The sequence below is a fragment of the Acomys russatus genome, chromosome X, assembly GCF_903995435.1.
Source record: "Acomys russatus chromosome X, mAcoRus1.1, whole genome shotgun sequence".
NCBI classification, from domain to species: Eukaryota; Metazoa; Chordata; class Mammalia; order Rodentia; family Muridae; genus Acomys; species Acomys russatus.
Window position 1 is genome coordinate 17,416,421 of NC_067169.1, and position 19,733 is coordinate 17,436,153.

Consider the following 19,733-nt stretch of genomic DNA (forward strand, 5'->3'; position numbering starts at 1 on the left):
AAATTAAATTATTTAGTTGCATAGGTAACTTTAAAAAACCACTTAGGTGTAAACACTGACTGTGGATACAAAATCTTCAATATGAGAAATGAGGACTGACCAAAGGAACAATCATATAAGATAAATGCATAGGACCTGTTTTAAATACTGGACCAAAGTAGAGAAAAGGACAAGAGATATCACAATACTCAGGATATTGGTGATGGATAGTTTCCAGAGCAGAGGAAAACTAATAGAGAGGAGGAAATAAAATCAAAATCCCTATGTTAGGAATGTCTCCCTGGATCTTATAATCAATTGGATGTTAATGTTGGAAAATGATCCTTGATTTGGTTTTGTCAACTTAACACACATTGTGTCACCAGGGAAAAGGAACTGCAACTGAGGAACTACCTCCATCAAACTGGCTTTGAGCATTGTCTTGACAGATGACTGGTAGCCACTGCAGGTGGAAGTATCTCTGGGGACTAGGAGCTGAGTTATATAAAACGAAAAGTGGGGCAACCATAGAGAGAAAGCCAGTAAGGATATTTCCTCCATGGTTCCTGCTTCTGCTCCTACTTGACTTAATACCCTGACCTCCCTCAACGATGGACCACGTCTGAAATTTGTAAACGAAGGAAATCTTTCCTCGTCAAGTTGCTTTTGGTCAATGGTTTATGACAACAACAACAAATGGAAGCAGGACAAGTCCTGTCCATCTTTTGAGCCTTACCTATAAGGTCTATGTGAAGTCACCTCCTATCTTCCATCTAGAAATGTCTGTGATCTTTTTAACTTTCACTTTTCCTATGACATAAAGAGCTTTACACTTTATCATAGAATTATAAGTCATGTCTATTGGTCTGTGAAGTCTCTGAGAGATAATCTCTATGAAACTCAACTCCTGACCTACAGTACTGTAATAAAGGGCTTTTTATAGACTGTGCCCTCAAGATATGGTTTGTTTCTTTGTTATATAATATTAACACAATTTGTTACACAGATGATGGAATGCATATATTGCATATAAATTGTTAGAGTGTTTACTTGTTTACTTGAATGAGTGACTACTCCTTCATCATTTTAAGACTAATTTCTTTTAATATATTCACCATAAACCTCATTATCAGTGACATGAAGGCAGGAGTCTTGACTCTTTTCGTTACCATCTCTAGCAGTAATATTGGCACTGCGGTTTGTAAATATTTGTGAGATGAATCAAGATTCCTGGAATCCAACCCATAGCAGCTCACAGCTGTAAAGTTCATGTTGGAGGTTACAGATGAGACTTAAAGACTGATAAAAGTCATTGGGTAGTCTAAAGTTATTTCTAAGGAAACATGAAACACTAGCTTATAAGGGCATGAGCTGAGGATGGAAAGCAGTCCTGTATTATTGGGGTAAATGATTTCTAGAGGTTGAGAGGTAGGCCTGGGCTCTGTAATAGCAACCTTTGAATGTCATACTAAAGACCCGAAATATCATTCTGGAGACAATAGGGAACTTACTCTAAAGTTCACAGTTGATAATGCAATCTTTGGAGAAATGCAGAGAGAAATGAGAAGCCAGCAAACTAATTAAGAAGTTACTTTAGTAGACAAGACAAGAAAAGACATAAATCAAGGTAGCATATAAGAATGAGACTACGCAAGATTTGGATGCTGAAGCAAAGCAACCGAGAACCAAATAGAGAGTTCTAGCCTCAGAGCACTGTATCGAGATTTAGCAACAAGTTGTACTTGAAAATCAGCAACTGAATCCCAACTATAAAGCTTATCCTGGAATAATGTCAGCTTTATTAATCACAGTAATTAATATAATGCTTCTTACTATAGGACACAGAGGCATGATATAACTGTACCATAGTTCTACCACTGGCAAAAAAAAATCTAACTGTTAACCTTAGAGAAAGTATACAGTGAAAATATGACCATAGCATACATATTCCACACTCATTCCTGGAGGGCAGATAACCCATTGAAAAAGCACATTATTGAGTGGTTAGCTCGTAACTGTAGAAACTACAAAATGGATCAAATCTAAGGAAGATATACTCTACCAAAAGAATAAATTTGAACAAAATATCCCTGAATAAATTTCGAGGGATCTATAGATTTATATATTACTACTTATGCCAGAAATACCAGTATTTGTGGGATGTTCATTTCTAAAGGGGTTCTTTCAAGATTACTATCAATCAGCAGCTCATATAAGTACTAATGCAACCCAATTTTACAGCTCGAATTCAGCTACCAACCACATGACTTGAAAATGTCAAGACTGTCCTGGGTCATTCACGTGGATGCAAAGTAAGGAAAATAAGTGGAAGTCAAAAGAGACAGTGTAGAACAGGAAGTCATAGAGTCAAATGAGAACAAGGAAAATGACCTAGCTGAGTGTGTGAAAACCATTTAATGGAGCATGCTAAAGTCTTGGCTCTTATGGATGTTTGTTCTTTGTGTGTGTGTGTGTGAGTCAGGGAAAAGGGTAGATAGTACAGTGACGGTTTCATGTGTGGCAGTCTACATTCTCCAGGAAACGGACCTCCATGTTATCTCTACCATACACCTACAGTTGCCAACACATAACACAAATACTACTTTTCCAGAGTTCTTAGTCACTGCCCTCTACCATCTGTGTGAGAACAATGGCTATAACTTTTGTTCGCCCCCAGGTATAAACTTGAGTAATTTGTCATTTTTATAAGTCTGAAGTATCAGAAATAATGCTTTCATTTCCTTCACAATTACTGGATGCAAACAGAAAGCTTAGTAGAAGAACAAGAAATTAATACTGAGTATCTACCAGGTACCAAGTAATGTTCAAGATGCTTTATGTGGGTATTCAATAACCCTCACTATGAGATGTAAGGTATCAGTGACAGTCCTTACTTTATAGACTGGGAAACTCACATGGGTTAAACATTTTCCTCAGTGTTATAAAGGTATGATGGCAGATACAAAGCTCATACTCTCTTCATTTTGGGGGCTGGAGAGATGGCTCAGAGGTTAAGAGCACCATCTGTTCTTCCGAAGGTCCCAAGTTCAATTCCCAGCAACCACATGGTAGCTCACAACCACCTGTATCGAGATCTGGTGCCTTCTTGTGATGGGCAGGCACACGTGTGGGCAGAATACTGTATAAATAATAAAAAAAAAATCATAAGAAGAGAATTTATGTTTCCCAGCTACGACAAGACTTTGATGAGGGATAAAGATGTACGGAAGTGAAAAATAATCAGCAATGCTTAGCATTTCAAATAAATGTGTGCACACTGGGGGCCAAGTAGCAAGAATAAAGACGTGGTGAAAGAGGACAGGAAATAAATAACACACTTACTGTAAGATTTCAGTCTGTCTGCCATGTCACTGTAGTATTCAAACAATTCAAGGTTTGAAATAAATCTTGTTTCCTCTAGGTTGAACCCAGAAGAATGGAAATTACAGTGTACCACACTTATCTGTGAACACTGACTGCTGACTATCAGAGAGGGTTAGGTTCTGGTTTTATTTAACATTAAACTCCTGAGACTTATGTAAGGTTCTTTCACTTGAAAGTTTACATAAATGTGAAGATGTTCTTATCTCTTTGGAGTAGGGTAAATCAGTAATCTTTCTTAAAATGGCATAATAACCAAAGTACCTTTTCGTTATGTATTTATACTGGAGAAACCTGTAATAAGATATGCTTTATAAGTTACACTAAGTTATCAGTTTCCATCTGTTAATTACAAAGAAGCTAGTTAAGCTTAGTTATTATTAGATAGTACATATTTATTGAATTCCTACTATATGCCAGACCTATTGGGGATTAAAAGAACAGCAGAGAAAAACACATTCTATCCATACAGAGAGCGTGGTGAGTCTAGGTTCACTTACAGGCAAAAACCCAAAGAGTTTTAACATAGTTAGGGAGAGAGAAAAGCAAAAATGGATTAGCTACGAAGGGAGCAGCTTCCCTCTAGTAATTCTTGCTGTAAACATTTCAGTGTTTCAGAAATAAAACCCTGTCCAAGGTAAATGACAATAAAGGTTGTTCTTCCAACTGATTAGAGAATGACTCACTTTCTGACTCATCTCATCTCTTAGAGGTTAGGGTGGGAATTTCAATTTCATGGTCTATTAAACATGGAGACAGCCCAGTAGGGCTGTAACATTCTCTTATCACAAACAAAGAACATTTACTGCCAATAAAATGTCATTTATGCTTCCTTATTGAAAACCACTCCATGAATAGCAAACAGGATATTTCCAATACAGAAAGCTATAGTCTCAGAGAGCACATAAACTACTGGCTTAAATACTAGAGAAGTATTATTAATTGAATTTCAGCTAGAAAAGTAAGCTTGAATTTTCATATATTAAACACTCATGAAGATTTTCATTTATTGAAGAAAAACATAACCACAGACAAATTGTTGCTGAAGAAGCATAAGAACTACAAATTAAAAACTATTTTCTATTTAAAAGGCTAGAAAGACAAAGAATTTCTTTAATGGTTCAAAAATTACATAATAATACTACTTTTTACATTAAACCATGAAGCTATTGAAGGCATTCCATGCTCATTTGCCCTCGTAGCTTAGTCCATTTTATACCAATTGGTTAACAACAAATGTGTAAGAGGGATATACAGGTTTGTGGATGAATACATCAATTAGACAGATAGTTTGTTTGATTGAGATAATGTTTACCAATAAGAACACAATTGATTGAGATATTTTATTAATATATTAACACTTCCTGAAAAGCATGTTCAATGTCTTAATATTTATGTGTGCATCTTCTAATAGCAACTTGTATTTTTCTGTGATAGGTGGATATTTACTTTGTTTAAAGGGTATATGTACTTGTCAAGGCTCTTATTTTTCCCCCAACCTCATGTTCCCAATAGAATAAAATTATATTTGTTCTCTTTTTCTTCCTCTTACTCCAGCCTGATGTGCTTTAAGTAGGAGACAGTCGTGTACCCATTTATCATTTCATTATCTTGCTCATTCATGCATCTACTCATTTAGCAAATAAGCACAGAGTGAGCTACTTTAAGCATTCATTTATGCATGAACAACACAGATTTTTTTAATCTCCTTTTCTCATGGTTATGAAGCTTATATCATAGTAGAGGGAGAGAGATAAGGAATCAGATAAATAAGTGAAATATGTAGCACATGTTAGCTAAGTGGAAAACACAGGAAAAGATTCCTTCATTTTGAGTAGGCCAGCTTCTATGACAATCTCCAAATTCAACTCTACATATCAAGATGTAATTTCTTAGCCTTTAATCCTATCACTCGGGGAGGCAGAGACAGGTGGCTCACTGTGAGTTCAAGGCTAGCCTGGTCTACAAAGCAAGTCCAGTACAGCCAAGGCTACACATAGAAACCCTGTCTCAAAACAAAAACAAATAGTTAATTTCTTGTTAATACAAGTTAAAGAGAATCTGACTCCTGTCTTCCAGAGGAAAGATGTAGTGAATTAGACCTTTATTTAGCATCCATATTATGTAGTAACGGAACTGGTTGAAAAATCATAAGGCCACAGGTCTTGTGGTATAGTAATTATAAGTAGGACAGACAAAGTGAATTTTTTTTTCTTCCTATATTGAAGTTGGAAGCTCCACGTAACAGATAAAGGGCTTTTGAGTCTTAGGCCTTAGGTACTTTTGTCAGAACAAATGAGGGTCTGGGCTATAAAAGAAAATGTATGGAAATGGGATAAAGAGGGAAGGAATGTGTACTAAGAATCAACCCAGAAAGTATTGGATAAGAATTGGAGAAATAGGTATTGAGAATTTTCTCATCAATCCTTGGAGTTTTCAGTTAAGAGATCAATTGCATAAACAATTCTACTAAAACTAGGAACAACATAAGGCTGTCTTGCTATATAGTGCTTAAAGTCTTAGCTAGGGCAATAAGACAACTGAAGGAGAGCAAAAGGATACAAATTGAAAAGGAAAGAGCCAAAACATCTTTATTTACAGATGATATGAGAGTATACATAAGTGACCCTAAAATTCCCATTGAAGAATCCCCTACAGCTGCTAAAAACGTTCATCAAAGTAGCTGAATACAAAATTAACTCCCAAAGATCAGCAGCCCTCTTATAAACAAATTACAAAAGTACTGAGAAAAAAATCAGGAAAACAACACCTTGCACAGTAGACTCAAAAATATAAAATATCTTGTGATAACTCTAACTAAGCAAGTGAAAAACTTGTTCATCTCCTGACTTCCTTCAGTGATGGACTACAATGTGGAAGTTTAAGCCAAATAAACCCTGTCTGTCCAACTTTCATCCTGCCATAGTGTTTCATCACAGCAAGAGAAACTAAGACAACAACAGAATCTCAACTGGCCATCTCTTGTCAACAAACGAAGCTTTCAGTACTGGAACTAGGTTGCATACAATTGAATTGTTGGCCAAAGGCAGTGGTTCTCAACCTTCGTAACGCTGTGACCTTTTAATACAGTTCCTCAAGTTGTGGTGACCCTAACCATAAAATTATTTTGTTGTTGCTTCATAACTACAATGTGATATCAGACATTGAATGGAAATATGCAACATGCAGGACATCTGATATGAAAACCCCACAGGGGTCATGATCCAGCCACAGGCTGAGAACCACTGGCCAAAGGGGTCTCATGGAATTCCCCCAAAAATCAGGCTATTGCCAAGGTAATAGATTGTTCTCCAAAAACTGACAACAAGGCCCCATTGCTTCAGACAGCACTGACACAACTCTGCACATGGAGAGGTCAAGCTGGTGCCACCACAGAACCTTCACCCCTACATTCTAGTGCAAGGATTCTCAACTTGTGGGTCACAGCTCCTTTAGGGTTCAAACAACTCTTTGACAGGGGTCATCTAAGATCATTGGAAAACATGGGTATTTATATAGATATCATATTAGGAAGGCTGGGAACCACTGACCTAAATAAATAAGAACATAATAGGAAATCTGCCTCCCTTTGTCTGTTTTGATGAACATCTAGGCTTGGAGAAAAATTGTAACGGTTCTAGTGCTGCACCTCAGCTCATGTGGACAGGACACAGGATTCTCTTGTCTTGCTAATTACCTCAAATGTTTCAGAATGTCAAGAGAATTTTGTCTATGCCTTTGGAGAAGCCGTGTGATATCTACAAGGGCTTAAAGAAAAGAAAACACTTTCCTGTTTTTTGTTTGTTTGTTTGTTTTGTTTTTTAGTACAGGGAGACACTTAATCCATTAGGCCTCCAATTTTATTATGCTTCAGAGTTGTTTGTAATATTATTCCTTACTTTTATACTTGCTTCTACCTGTCTCTCCTCCACTTAACACTTCTCTCTCTCTCTCTCTCTCTCTCTCTCTCTCTCTCTCTCTCTCTCTCTCTGTCTCTCTCTCTCTCCCTCTCCCTCTCTCTCTAACACACACACCTGTCAAGCCTGTAACTAGGCTATAATAGTAAATCTACTCTCAAAGAATTTAAAATTCTTTGTCATTTCTTAATTTTCCCACTTCATTCTTGTCAATCATCAAATATGGAGTTTGCACAGAAAGGTAGGAAACTCACGCGACTTTGGCACAGACAGTGCACTTCCAGCTGCCATCAAGGCCCGTTACTCGACACTCACTGCACACTCTGAGTGAACAGGCTTGGCATGGATCTCCCCGATCGAAGATGAGGCCAAGGTTTTTCTGACAGTGAACACAGACTCTACTGGTCTCTTGTTGAGTCTTCCCACTTCTACGTTTTGCTTCTAAAAGTTCATTCTTCAGCTTCCTGGTAAGACAAAAAAAAAAAAAAGGCACATTGAAAACACAGGAGAGGACTGATAAAATGCCATCGTGGGTAAAGTAGCTTGCTGTTTATTCACTTATCCAGGATGCTTTTGATATTATACTCCTGGAAGTGTTCTCTCTGTGCCCACATGATGCAGGAGTGCAGAGACATTCAGCCATATTGGTTCTTTCTTTAAGTAAACCAGCTAAGAGTGCAATTACAAACATTCTACCATTTCAGTTCTACAAACTTCTACTTAGCATTTAAGAGCTTTCAACAATAAATATCCTTTCTAACATTTCTCACCTTTCTGACAGACACGTCTATGGTTGAGCCCAGGATACAACAAAAAAAATTAGCTGCCCAAATGCAAGCAACAATTTATCCACTTAATTGCTTCTAAAATATGCATAATTGGACGACTGGACCCCCCCCCACGCAACCCCCCCAGCCACTAGGGGGAGTGGGGCTGGTGCTGGCCTAGGGGCTTCCAAGTAGGGATTAAGGCTGCTCTGGGCCCTGCACAGCAGAAAAGTAACTCCAGGAAGGATGGGGATAGGTGGAGCAAGGGTTCCAGCGAAGAGAAGGGAGGGGCCCCAGCAGTGCACTTACTTCCCTGGAAGCCTGCAAGCCTCTTTCCCATCCCGTGGCTGGCCTCAGTTTGTGTAAGTGAAATGTGCCCCTTACTGGGCCCAGATCCCTGAGCTTTTGTGGGAGTGTGATTGGTTCTTATTGGCACCGAGTCTGCCCACCTGCTGGAGGTATTAGGAATTTTGTTGGTGCCTATCAATTCTATACATAGGGAAACTGAAGCCCAAGAGAGGCCAGAGCTGTGCACAGACTTCTTTCTTTCTGCCCCACCCCCACCCGGTCTGCTTGTCTGCATGGCGATTTCCCCAGCCCCCTGCTGCTTGGTTAAAGTGAACCCACCCGAGAGCTGTCCCCAATAAACCTGCTTTCATACTCTTAAAAAAATAAATAAAATAAAATATGCATAATTATATTCTTCAGTGGTTGTTTTTATGAGAAATAAAAGTGAAGTTCGTAAGCATGAGTCCTGTCACACAGGTATTAAACATATTCTACTTTGATATCTTCTTTTAAAAACTATTTGGCAAGAAATGCTTTTCTCTTCCCTTTAAAAACTTGGAACTGTCAGTATAGTCCCTTCTCCAGAAGCAGCACCTAGGAAATTCTTGGGAACACTAACTATCAGGATCTGCTTTACTTGATCAAAATCTGCTTTTTAAAATTTGGGATCTGTATTTTATCAAAATATGCAATTGATGCTAGTATGAGCAATACAGTCTTGGAACCTGTGCTCTCTAGCTTGTTTAGACACTGGAATAGCTTGGAAATACTGGTGACTAAGTCTCATGTCCACATATTGGAATGTTATTGGTTTGAGAGGTGGCCTGAGAAATGCTATGTCTAAAGTTTCTTTATTTGTTCTAGTACACTGTCAGCTTTGGCAAACAGTGCTCTAGAAGATTGGCCTGTTGCCATTTCAGGATTTTATAGATATGCCAATCCTTTCGATTACTTATCTCTTATCTTATCTTCAATGCCCAGGAATAAAACCTGGAATCTACATCTTTCACAGCATTTCCCTTTCACATTTGTAACGTTCAATTTTGTCAGACTCAACTAGACTAGCATCTTCCCAAGTAAAGAAAGGATGCTTGCATTTTCTTGACCATGCTGTTCAGGTCCTCAGTCCATGCTAGGTTATGAAGCAGTTGAACAGTTGAAGGTGATGATTATTTCTTTTGTGGACTCTTATGAATCTCCACTGGTGCATGTATAGTGTATATGTGTTGAAATCATAATAAATGCCATTAACAGTTCATTCATGTTAGTAAAAACAAAATATTTTTAAAAGAATAACTGGTATAGATAGAACCAGAATCTAGAGCTTTTCATTCCCAGGCCAATGAGAGAATCATAAGTCAGGAATTTTAAAGTAAAGAATATGTTTTCTAAAATTATTGACAGTTTTCATTTATTATTTCAGCATCTCTTAGGTAGGTCATCAGATGTAAGCAGGCTTGAAGGACTCTGAGAATGGATCCTGCCATCAGTCCACTTTGGACCCTACCTCCTGTTTCCTCAGCAACATAAGAAAGAGAAGTAGCACAATTACTGCATAGTCATGATGTATCATGCTGCACAAACAGCGTCTTAGCACACCCTTGGTTTTGGTCCATTAAAAGAAAACTATTTGTCCTGGTCAATATATCAAAATCTGGCTTCTACTTTTGGCCCTGGGTAAAAACATGACAGTCTGGTATGCTTGAAATATACAATATAATATAATCACCTCCCTTAAAAGTTAATGCAACTGGGCCCATCAGTTACCTGGCCAGGAAACCACTTTTCTGGAAAGCTAATTTAAATGAAAACATGCTAAAGAAGTTATAATCCCTATCCCATTAAAGAAATAGTGTACTTATGCATGTCAGGACTTTCCCTGACCCCAAGATCCGCTGCTTACTGAGCTTCACTGCTGAACCTACCCAGTTTTCCAAGTTCTACCTCTATGGAATAACATTTTAGTTATCCCATATTTCTTCCAGAATAATCCCAAAGGTCCTAAAGTGCTTTTGCTGACATTCTGGGCATTACTATTTTCTCAGGAGAACCCCATCTCCATTTCTATAGCTGGTTATCATCTACCATTGCTGACTCAAACTCAAAGGTAGCTCTTTCTCTGTCTCTCCTCCATTCCCTCCCAGGCTAATAAAATAGACCTTACGTTTCCTTCTGAGTCTTTTTCAAAACCCCTTTTTATTAGGGGCTGGAGAGACAGTTGAGCAGTTATGTACAGTTAGTTTTTGTAGAGGACCTGAGTTCAGCTCTCCAAACCCACATTGGGCAGCTCACAACTTCCAGTACCAGGCAATCTTCTGTCCTCTGTGAGCATCTGCACTCAAGCATGTACATAGTGCATATACAGATCTGTATATTGGCATGCATATGTACACAAATTAATAACAAAATAGTCTAAAAACATAAAATGTTTTGTAAATGACATGATAATTCACCAAAGGTAACTGTAATTGTCTGGTGACACTTGAGTTTATTGAGCCTCAGTCCTGTGCTAGGCCTTCTGGTATGTGTTACTACAGGACACCTACTATGGATTTCCATTATGTTTTATGCTACTTAGATGGGGACAAACTGCCCGAGTACTGCAACAGCAACCATACAGAATACACAAGTCCTCACAGTCTTGTCCCTCTAAACACAAATAACGATAGCACATGTTTTCCAAACTTCTGATTTAATGCTTACAATCTGTCCTTATGTGTTCTACCAGAGCTCCTCACTTAAATGAAGTTTATTTAAAACAACAAAACAAACTATTTTGGGAGTTGTGTGTGGTGGCACACACCTGTAATCACAGCACTCAGGAGGCAGAGGCAGGTGGATCTCTGTGAGTTCAAGGCCAGCCTGGTCTACAAAGTGAGTCCAGGACAGCCAAGGCTACACAGAGAAACCCTGTCTTGAAAAAAACAAAACAAAACAAATAAATAAATAAATAACTCTTTTTAGGAACTTGTAAAAGATGTAGGCTTTAAGCTCCCAGAAGAAGTCCACTATATGATATATGAGATCACAATAGTTTGGTTACTTCAGGGCCCAGTGGTAGTAGGCCTTTTGTATAACACTGTTGTCTAATGCTTTCTTGAGACCTGCATGAAACTAGAACTATTAATACTCCCTAACAAATTAGAAAGGAGCTCAGGAGACCCTACTCCTTGTTGAGGAATAGACAGTTAATGTTGTCTGGGATAGAGGGACCCACACAGTCTCACTCTTCCCTGAGGATAAATATTTGGTTGGTTCCCTAAACTGGATTTGGGTGGGATCCTTCCATTTGTGTGTCACTGATGTCCTATCTGTGGTGAATAAAGTTTGTCTCCCCCAGAAAAAGCTGACACAACTAACTGGTTGATACAAAGTAATCAAAACAATCAGAAGACAAGAACTCTTGAGAAGTATCTCATCTGAGAAGGTTGGTGGGTCAACATAATAAACAGAGCAGAGAGGCAGTTCAGAAGTAGAGGGAAAGTCTCTCCTGGAAAAGAGTGTATCACTAGGGACTCAAAGTTTAACCTCTTATCAGCCCCTTCACTACAATAGCAGGGACTGCTTGGGGAAGTTATAGCCATATACAAATCAAACACTTGCTTTCCATTTTTGTGCTTTACTTGACAGTCATATCTTTAACAGTATACTTAGTTACTTAGCTTGAAAGGACATGGGACTCAGTATAGATCAGACTAAAGGAAAGCAAGTATGTAAGGGTCTAAGCATTTTAGCTGGGCAATTCTCAGGATGATGTTGATGATACCAACTGTTTTTGAGACATGCTACAAAATCTGGAAAACATTTCACAAGCTGATTCAGAAGATGAAAGAGCTTGATGATTTTTCAAACCTCTATTAGACATTGAATTCAATCGCTTATATCCTAATCTGTGTTAAGCACGCAGTCATTTTTCAGACATTCATGAGGCAGAAGGGTCACTGAAAAGATGGCTCACTCTGTGCTGTGCTGCTATAACAAAACACACACAACATAATTTACAAAGACCAGATGTTCATTTCTTACCATTCCGGAGGCTGAGAAAGTTCAACCTCAAGGGGCTGTCAGCCTCTCAGTGGCACAAATCCATACTTCCAGCTAACTGCACAGAGCAATCACAATTTTGAAGCCTGCCTTAAATGAGCTCAGGGCCAGACTGTATTTTAGAGACCTTGTCTCAAAATTAAAAGGGAAAAAAAGAGGCCTGAGGCTATACCTCAGTGGAAGAATGCTTGTCTAGCATGCTCAAAGCTCTGAACTCAACCTCTAGTATCTCAATATTCCAAAGGGAGTACAGGAAAGTGTGTTGATAGCTGGCCATGGCCTTTTGTGTCTGCCACACATGGCAAACAGTGGGAGGGCATGAGAGGTCATAAAACACAAGAATGGTTCTAAATTGCTGTGATAACAAACCCACCATTAGAATATATATCCATTAATGGGGAGGGAGGAGTGAGCACTGATGATCTAAACACTTTCCATTAGACTCCCACTTCCAAATATGAAGTATTGGGTATAAGTTTCCAACACATCAGTATTTGTGTTTTTATTTGGTGTATGAGTGTTCTGTCTATGTACCACATGTGTGCCTGGTACATGAAGAGGTCAGAAGAAGGCGTCAGGTCCTCTAGAACTGGACTTATGGAAGTTTGTGAGCCACCACGTGGGTACTGCAAATCAAAGCTGAGTACTCAGCAAGAGCACCGAATGCTCTAAGCCTCTAAGCCATCTCTCTGGTGCCCCCATCACAAGAGTTTTGAAGGATATAATCAAATAACAGCAGCTAGTAATGAAAATAAATGAAAAAAAAACCATGCGATTGGAAAATGGTACTAAGGGGAAAGGGAGTGCAGGAAACTAGAAGAAAGGGGTAAGCTGCGAAGTGTATCTGCTCTCTGTTCAAGTAGCCAGCTGTTGGAAATCAAAGTGAAGGCCATTGATATGTGTGTGGCTGGAGTAGCTGCATGAAGGCATCTGAGGAGAGTTTCCGGTCAGCTGTCCCAGTCCCTTCTCATCTTTCTCACAAGCAGAATATGACCCTGAGAAGCCACAAATGCTTCTGGACCCAAGAAACAGCCTTAACAAATGGGGTTGTTTTCTGTTCTTCTAGCTGACAAGAAATCCTTGAGTGGTTATTTGAATTAGTTTAGATACAATATAGGATCATTAAGGGACCAGTATCCTTCCATCTTGTTGCTTCTTTATGCATGAAATATGGATTGTTCTTATGCACAATGACCAAGAACCTCCAGCATTGCAGCCTTGTTTAAGGCAGAAGAAGTGCATGTCAGGGCTTAGCTGCTTCTGCACATGGGTCTTCAAAGACACAGCAAAATCTACTTCAGAAATCCTTCCAAAAGACTTCCTGGACTTGACCAATCAATGCCACATCATTGCCGAGGAGTTGCAAGAGAGGCTAGGGAATTGACACCCCACAGGATTTTGTGGATATGAGGAAAGGATATTGGGTGAGGAATACTGCCCCTTTCCTGAGGGGTTGTGTTGTGTTGTGTTGTGAATTCTCTAACAAGCAGCAATCCCACTTTTCTGGAGACAGCAGCTAACTGCAATGCAGTTTAGGTCTCATTTCACAATAGTCTTATGTTCACTTCACAGGAAAGAAAAAGGAAAGACAAGGATCTGGCTCTGGACCACTGAAATCACTCAGACCTAGGCTTTCTGCTTCACTGCACACATCATCAATATTCTTTTTAAAGGTTCAGTAATGGTGAAAAGAAGAGCTCCTGGCTGCCTTTGCGATGCTCATTTAATTGCTACAGCATCCATTTGAAATAAAAACTATTCAGCTATGTTGCCTGCCCACTCTGTCTCAAAACTAGCTAGTGTTTTGTCACTATGACACAAGCCATAGACATCTGGGAAGAGGGAACCTCAGTTGAGAAAATGCTTCCCTCAAATTGGCATGTAAGCAAGTCTGTGAGGTATTTATTTGATTAATGATTGGTATGGGAAGACCTAGCTTTATGCAATGACATCCCTGGGCTGGTGGTCCTGGCTTGTATAAGAAATCAAGCTGAGGAAAACACCGGGAGCAAGCCAGTAAACAGCACTTGTCCATGGCCTCTGCATCAGCTCCTATTTTCAGATTCTCATCTTAAGTTCCTATCCTGACTTCCCTGGATAATAGACTACAAAATATAAACTGAGATAAGCCCTTTACTCCACAGCTACCTTTTGGTCATCACAGCAATAGAAAGTAAATGAGGCCTTTAATTTTCAACATCTATTACCTTCTTAGTCACCCATCTCATCCTTTGAACATTTTAACACTATCATCTCTCTTCTATAGTCAATGGTACAATTGCCAAACAAATCATCACTAGGCATTCCAGTAGACCTTTCTCGGTTTCATTTATCAAAAGTTGAAATAAAAATAATATTTCCCTTCCCATCTCCTGTTCGTCTTCCTTAACCTCATCTTAAATACTTTTATTCAGAAAGAAAGAATGTTTTGGTTCATCAAAATATGAACAATTCTAACCACTTCTCTACTGTCTTGAGACAAGTTCTCATTACTTAGCACAGTCTGGCCTTATGCTTCTTGTTGTCCCATCTGAGCCTCCCAAATCCTGATTACGAAATTCTGTGTTTTTTTATACCTGAAGAGGACTGGGGAACATAGCTCAGTGGTAGAGTATTTGCATAATAATATATGAAAGACTCTAGGTTCAATCCCAACACCCTAAGGAAAAAAAGTGTTGCGACCCACCTCAGTCACAGTCTGGGCACAAGAATCGAAACTATTAGCACTTTCTACTCTCCCTAAGTGCTTCTCAGGAGCATAGTCTTCTTTTAGAGTTTAGCCTCTGCCTGTCCTATCATCTCTCATTTTTATTTTATTAACTTCTGCTACAATTTTTTAAAGATTTATTTTATTATTATGTATACAGTGCTCTGCCTGCATGTACACCTGCAGGCCAGAAGAGGGCATCAGGTCACATTACAGATGGTTGTGAGCCATCATGTGGTTGCTGGGAATTGAACTCAGGACCTCTGGAGGAGCAGTCAGTGCCCTTAACCTCTGAGCCATCTCTCCAGCCCCTTTCTGCTACAATTTTTGTAGGTATTTATTTTCTTAAACCCTAGTAAAGAAACTAGTAAAAAGAAGTAATATAGTTGATACTTTATATGCCTTCAGTTAGGTGTGCTGACACACACCTGTAGTTCCAGCATGTAAGAAGCTAGCTTGAGCTACCAGGAAAGACAATAGAAAAACAAGCAGTAAATAGTTGTTGCTATTGAAGAAATGTAATTAAAGACAAAACTATTCCTTATTTTGGACAAACCTGGGATGTTGTAAATACTTAAAAAATATATTTGTTCTTAGTTTTTTTTTGTTGATGCATAGAAATAAACATTAATATAAAAATATGAATGCATGATGTACACCAATTGATCTAAAATCTTAAAGACTGAATAGAGGAACTACTTTTATCATTGCTAAATAATTGAATCTTTTCATTTCTATATTATAATGAAATATTGAATTCATTTTTATCTAATCATCCAAAAAGCTCAACATGTAAAAATTCTTCATTATAACTCAGACACATTACTTTCAAATATGTAACTTCTATCATAAAAATCTGTCTTCTGTAACTCTGACTAGAACAAGCTATACTTAACACAACTTTGTGTCAATCAAAGTAGGAATTTTATAATGGAAAGCAATTAGTTTCTTGGAAGAGGAAGCCATACATAAACAATTTATAAAGTGCTCTTATTTCTTGATGCTTTCAATAACCTCATTAGTGGGGCATATCAAGGTCCAAGATAATAAGAAAGGGAGGTTTACATAGTAGCTCAAAGCGTAGAGTCTCAATATGCCAATTATTTTATCTGTGGTCTTAATACAATTATTTAACCTCTCTGTCTTAAGATTATATATTCTTATGCTTTCCATATCTTTAAATATTCCCAGTGCAGAACAACCTGATGATACTATTGTGAGAATTAAAAAATATATTGCTTGTAAGGTAGTCAGCATAGCTTGATGAATTGTAACTAATTACAATCTAATAAGTATATTTCAACAACTTTCCTTTTTTGTCTCAATTAGTAGAACATCTCACTAAGTTCACAAGTACTCAAAAAAGAGATTAAATTTCTAAAGTGTCCTAATTTATATGGGACCAAGAAGGCCTCAAATTAAATTAAAAAACAAACTTCTAAAACAGAGGTATCACAATACTTAATTTTGAGACACAGTACAGATCCATAGTGAACAAAGAATCACAATATTACACAAAAACACTAAGTAATGGAACATAATAGGTATGTATTGATTGCTTTTTTTTTTTTGTTTCTATGATAAAATATAATGGTTGCTGGGCGTGTTGGCGCACGCCTTTAATCCCAGCACTCGGGAGGCAGAGGCAGGCGGATCGCTGTGAGTTCGAGGCCAGCCTGGTCTACAAAGTGAGTCCAGGATGGCCAAGGCTACACAGAGAAACCCTGTCTCGAAAAACCAATATATATATATATATATATATATATATATATATATATATATATATATATATATATATATATATATATATAAAATGGCCAAGGGAATTTAAAAAGAAAGTATTTAATTGAGTTTACAGATCCAAGCAATTAATGTCCATCATGGCAGAATCAAGGTATGACAGTAGGAACAACTAAGAATTCATATCCAGGAACAACTCAGGGATCATATCCAGAAATTAAGCAGGAGGCAGAGAGCACACTGGGAATGGCATACATCTTTTGAAGTTTTAAAGTCTGCTCCTACTGAAATACTTTCTTTAATAAGGCCACACCTCTTAATCCTTCCCAAACAGTTCCACCAACTGAGGACCAAGTATTCAAACATATGAATCCATGGAGGGCATTCTCATTCACACCACCACAAGATTCTAGGAATAAATTCACGCATCTTTGTTCCACTTACTCTTACCAAAGATTCTCACAATCTACTTGAGATAGGACAACTTCATCAATAAATAAAACTGGATGTTAATATGCAGATGATTGAAACTTCATTCTAATTTCTCACCAAGTTAAAAAAATTATCTCAAACTTAATGCAAGGTGTGAAACTCCTGGATGAAAATATTGGAGAAACACTACATGACATCAGTATAAGCAACGATATTTTGAATTAAAACCCTAAAACACAAGAAATAAGAGCATATGTAGAAAATAGAATTTTATCAAACTAAAAAATTAACATAATGAAGTATCAAACTATAGACTATCAGGTATTATTTTCAAATTATTCATCTAACAAAAATTAATATTGATTGAGCCAATGAGGTAGCTCAGCACATAATGGATCCTTCCAACAAGGTTGATAACAAGAGTTTGATCCCTGGATCCTACATGGTAGACAGAGAGAAGCAATTTCCACAGGTTGTCTTCTGACCTACACACCCTACCCATGCTGTGGCATGTGTGCACATGCACACAAAATAAAGAAAATATAATAAATTTTAAACATTAACTACCAAGAATATAAGGGACTTTGAAAACTTAATAATAACCAGATAAGAACAAATACTTTCCCTTAACTTACTTCCAAGAGACTGATCCCTAAGGACACATCTTGAATCAAGAGATGAAGTTTCAAGGTGCTAGAATAGTAAAAGTCAAGGACCCCATACCCCTGCAGTAATAAACAATATAACAGAGCTGCCACTCAACCCAGACATTTACATTAGTGAAGATGTCTGGAAAATCTCCACATTAAGTAATTATTATAATATCTGTCATTTGTAACCAAGTCTTTTCCCCAGAAAATCCTGTAAGGACTAAATAAATACTAGCTCTTGCACTGTCCACCTACTAGAGAAGTGCTTTTGGGATTTGCCTCACCCTCTGCTACAGCGCTTTCAACGCCAAGCAAACTAAATCCCATCTAGAGCTAAAGTCTCAAACACCATTAAGTCAACAAAAGGACACTACATGAAAACTCACAGAGTCAACCAATCTGGGTTCATAGGGGCTCACTGAGACTGAGCCAATAATCAGAAAGCCTGCATGGGTCTAACGTAGGTCCTGTGTATATATGTTATAATTGTGTAGTTTGGTGTTTTTGTGGGACCCCCAACAGAGGGATGCCAGAGAGCTTTCTGACATTTTTGCCTGCGTTGGAGAGCCTTTTCCTCCTACTGGGTTGCCTAGTTTAGCTTTAAGATAAAGGGAGGTGCCCAGACCTACTGCAACTTGTTACGCCAATGCTTGCTTTATATCCCTGAGAAGGCTGCCATTTTCTGAAGGGAAACTGAGGAGCAATAGATGAGAAGAGAGGAGGTGGAAGGACAAGGAATGTGGAGGGAGAAGAAGGAAGGGAAAACTGAGATTGGGATATAATATATAAGAGGATAAATTAATTAAAGAAATCAAAACTGGCAGGACTGATTAAACGCATAGTAAACCAAAAACAAGAGAAGAATCACAGAAATCATATACACAGTCAGCATAATATGCCAACAGGCTGATGATGGTGGCTTCTAACACTCCTTCCTATGTTAATATTCAAAGGCAGTGCCATCTACTCTGGAGCTATTTCATATCTGCTTAAAGAAAATCGAGGGTGGGGGGCCTGGAGAGATAGCTCAGTAGTTAAGAGCACTGTCTGCTCTTCCAGAGGTCCTGAGTTCAACTCCCAGCAACCACATGGTGGCTCACAAACATCGATAATGTGATATTATGCCCTCCTCTGGCCTGCAGGTGTACATGAAGGCAGAGCACTGTATACATAATAATAAATCTTAAAAAAAAAAAAAGAAAAGAAAATCCAAGATGGATGGTATCTCTTTCCTGTACTCTGAATAGAAAAACATTAACCTTTACACCCATGAAGTCTTACCAACATAGGTGCCTAAACATGAGCTGAACAAGGACACCACCAATAGGCAAGCCAAAGTGGGTAGAGGAAAGGTTAATAGACCCCCAACCTTACACAAAGAACTACAGGTAACTAAGAGAAACAATCTTCCTTAGAGAAAGGCACACCAATTAGTTATCCAATGCAAAATGGTCAGCCTTGAAAACATATATACAAGTGACATTATATAAACAGAGCAGATTATATTTAGGAATGCATTTGTGTATATGTGCACAATGAAAAAGAGGCGTGAGTTTGGAAAAGAGCAAGGTGCGGTACATGGTAGGGAATGGCTCAGAAACCTTTTAAAACCATTAGTTTTGTCAGGTAGAAGGTATGCCTCAGTGGTAGAATGTTTGAGTACCACACATGAGGCCCTGGGTTCTAGCTCAAACACCAAAAAGAAAAGAAACCGTGTGTGTTGTGTGTGTGTGTGTGTGTGTGTGTGTGCGTGTGTGTGTGTGTGTGTGTGTGTGTGTACACTACCATTTTGCTTTGATGGCAGCTTCTGTATGTAAGATAGATTACC

General features: G+C 38.3%; 1 protein-coding gene across 2 annotated transcripts in view; it reads right to left on the reverse strand.

Annotated features, from left to right (window-relative positions):
- The window catches only part of Sytl5 (synaptotagmin like 5), a 94,310-nt gene that overhangs the window by 67,161 nt on the left and 7,416 nt on the right, over positions 1-19,733 (reverse strand). For both annotated transcript variants that reach the window (XM_051141004.1, XM_051141003.1), the window contains exon 2: positions 7,532-7,741. In XM_051141004.1, coding sequence (XP_050996961.1) covers positions 7,532-7,741 — 210 coding nt within the window. The remainder of the gene's footprint in view (positions 1-7,531; positions 7,742-19,733) is intronic.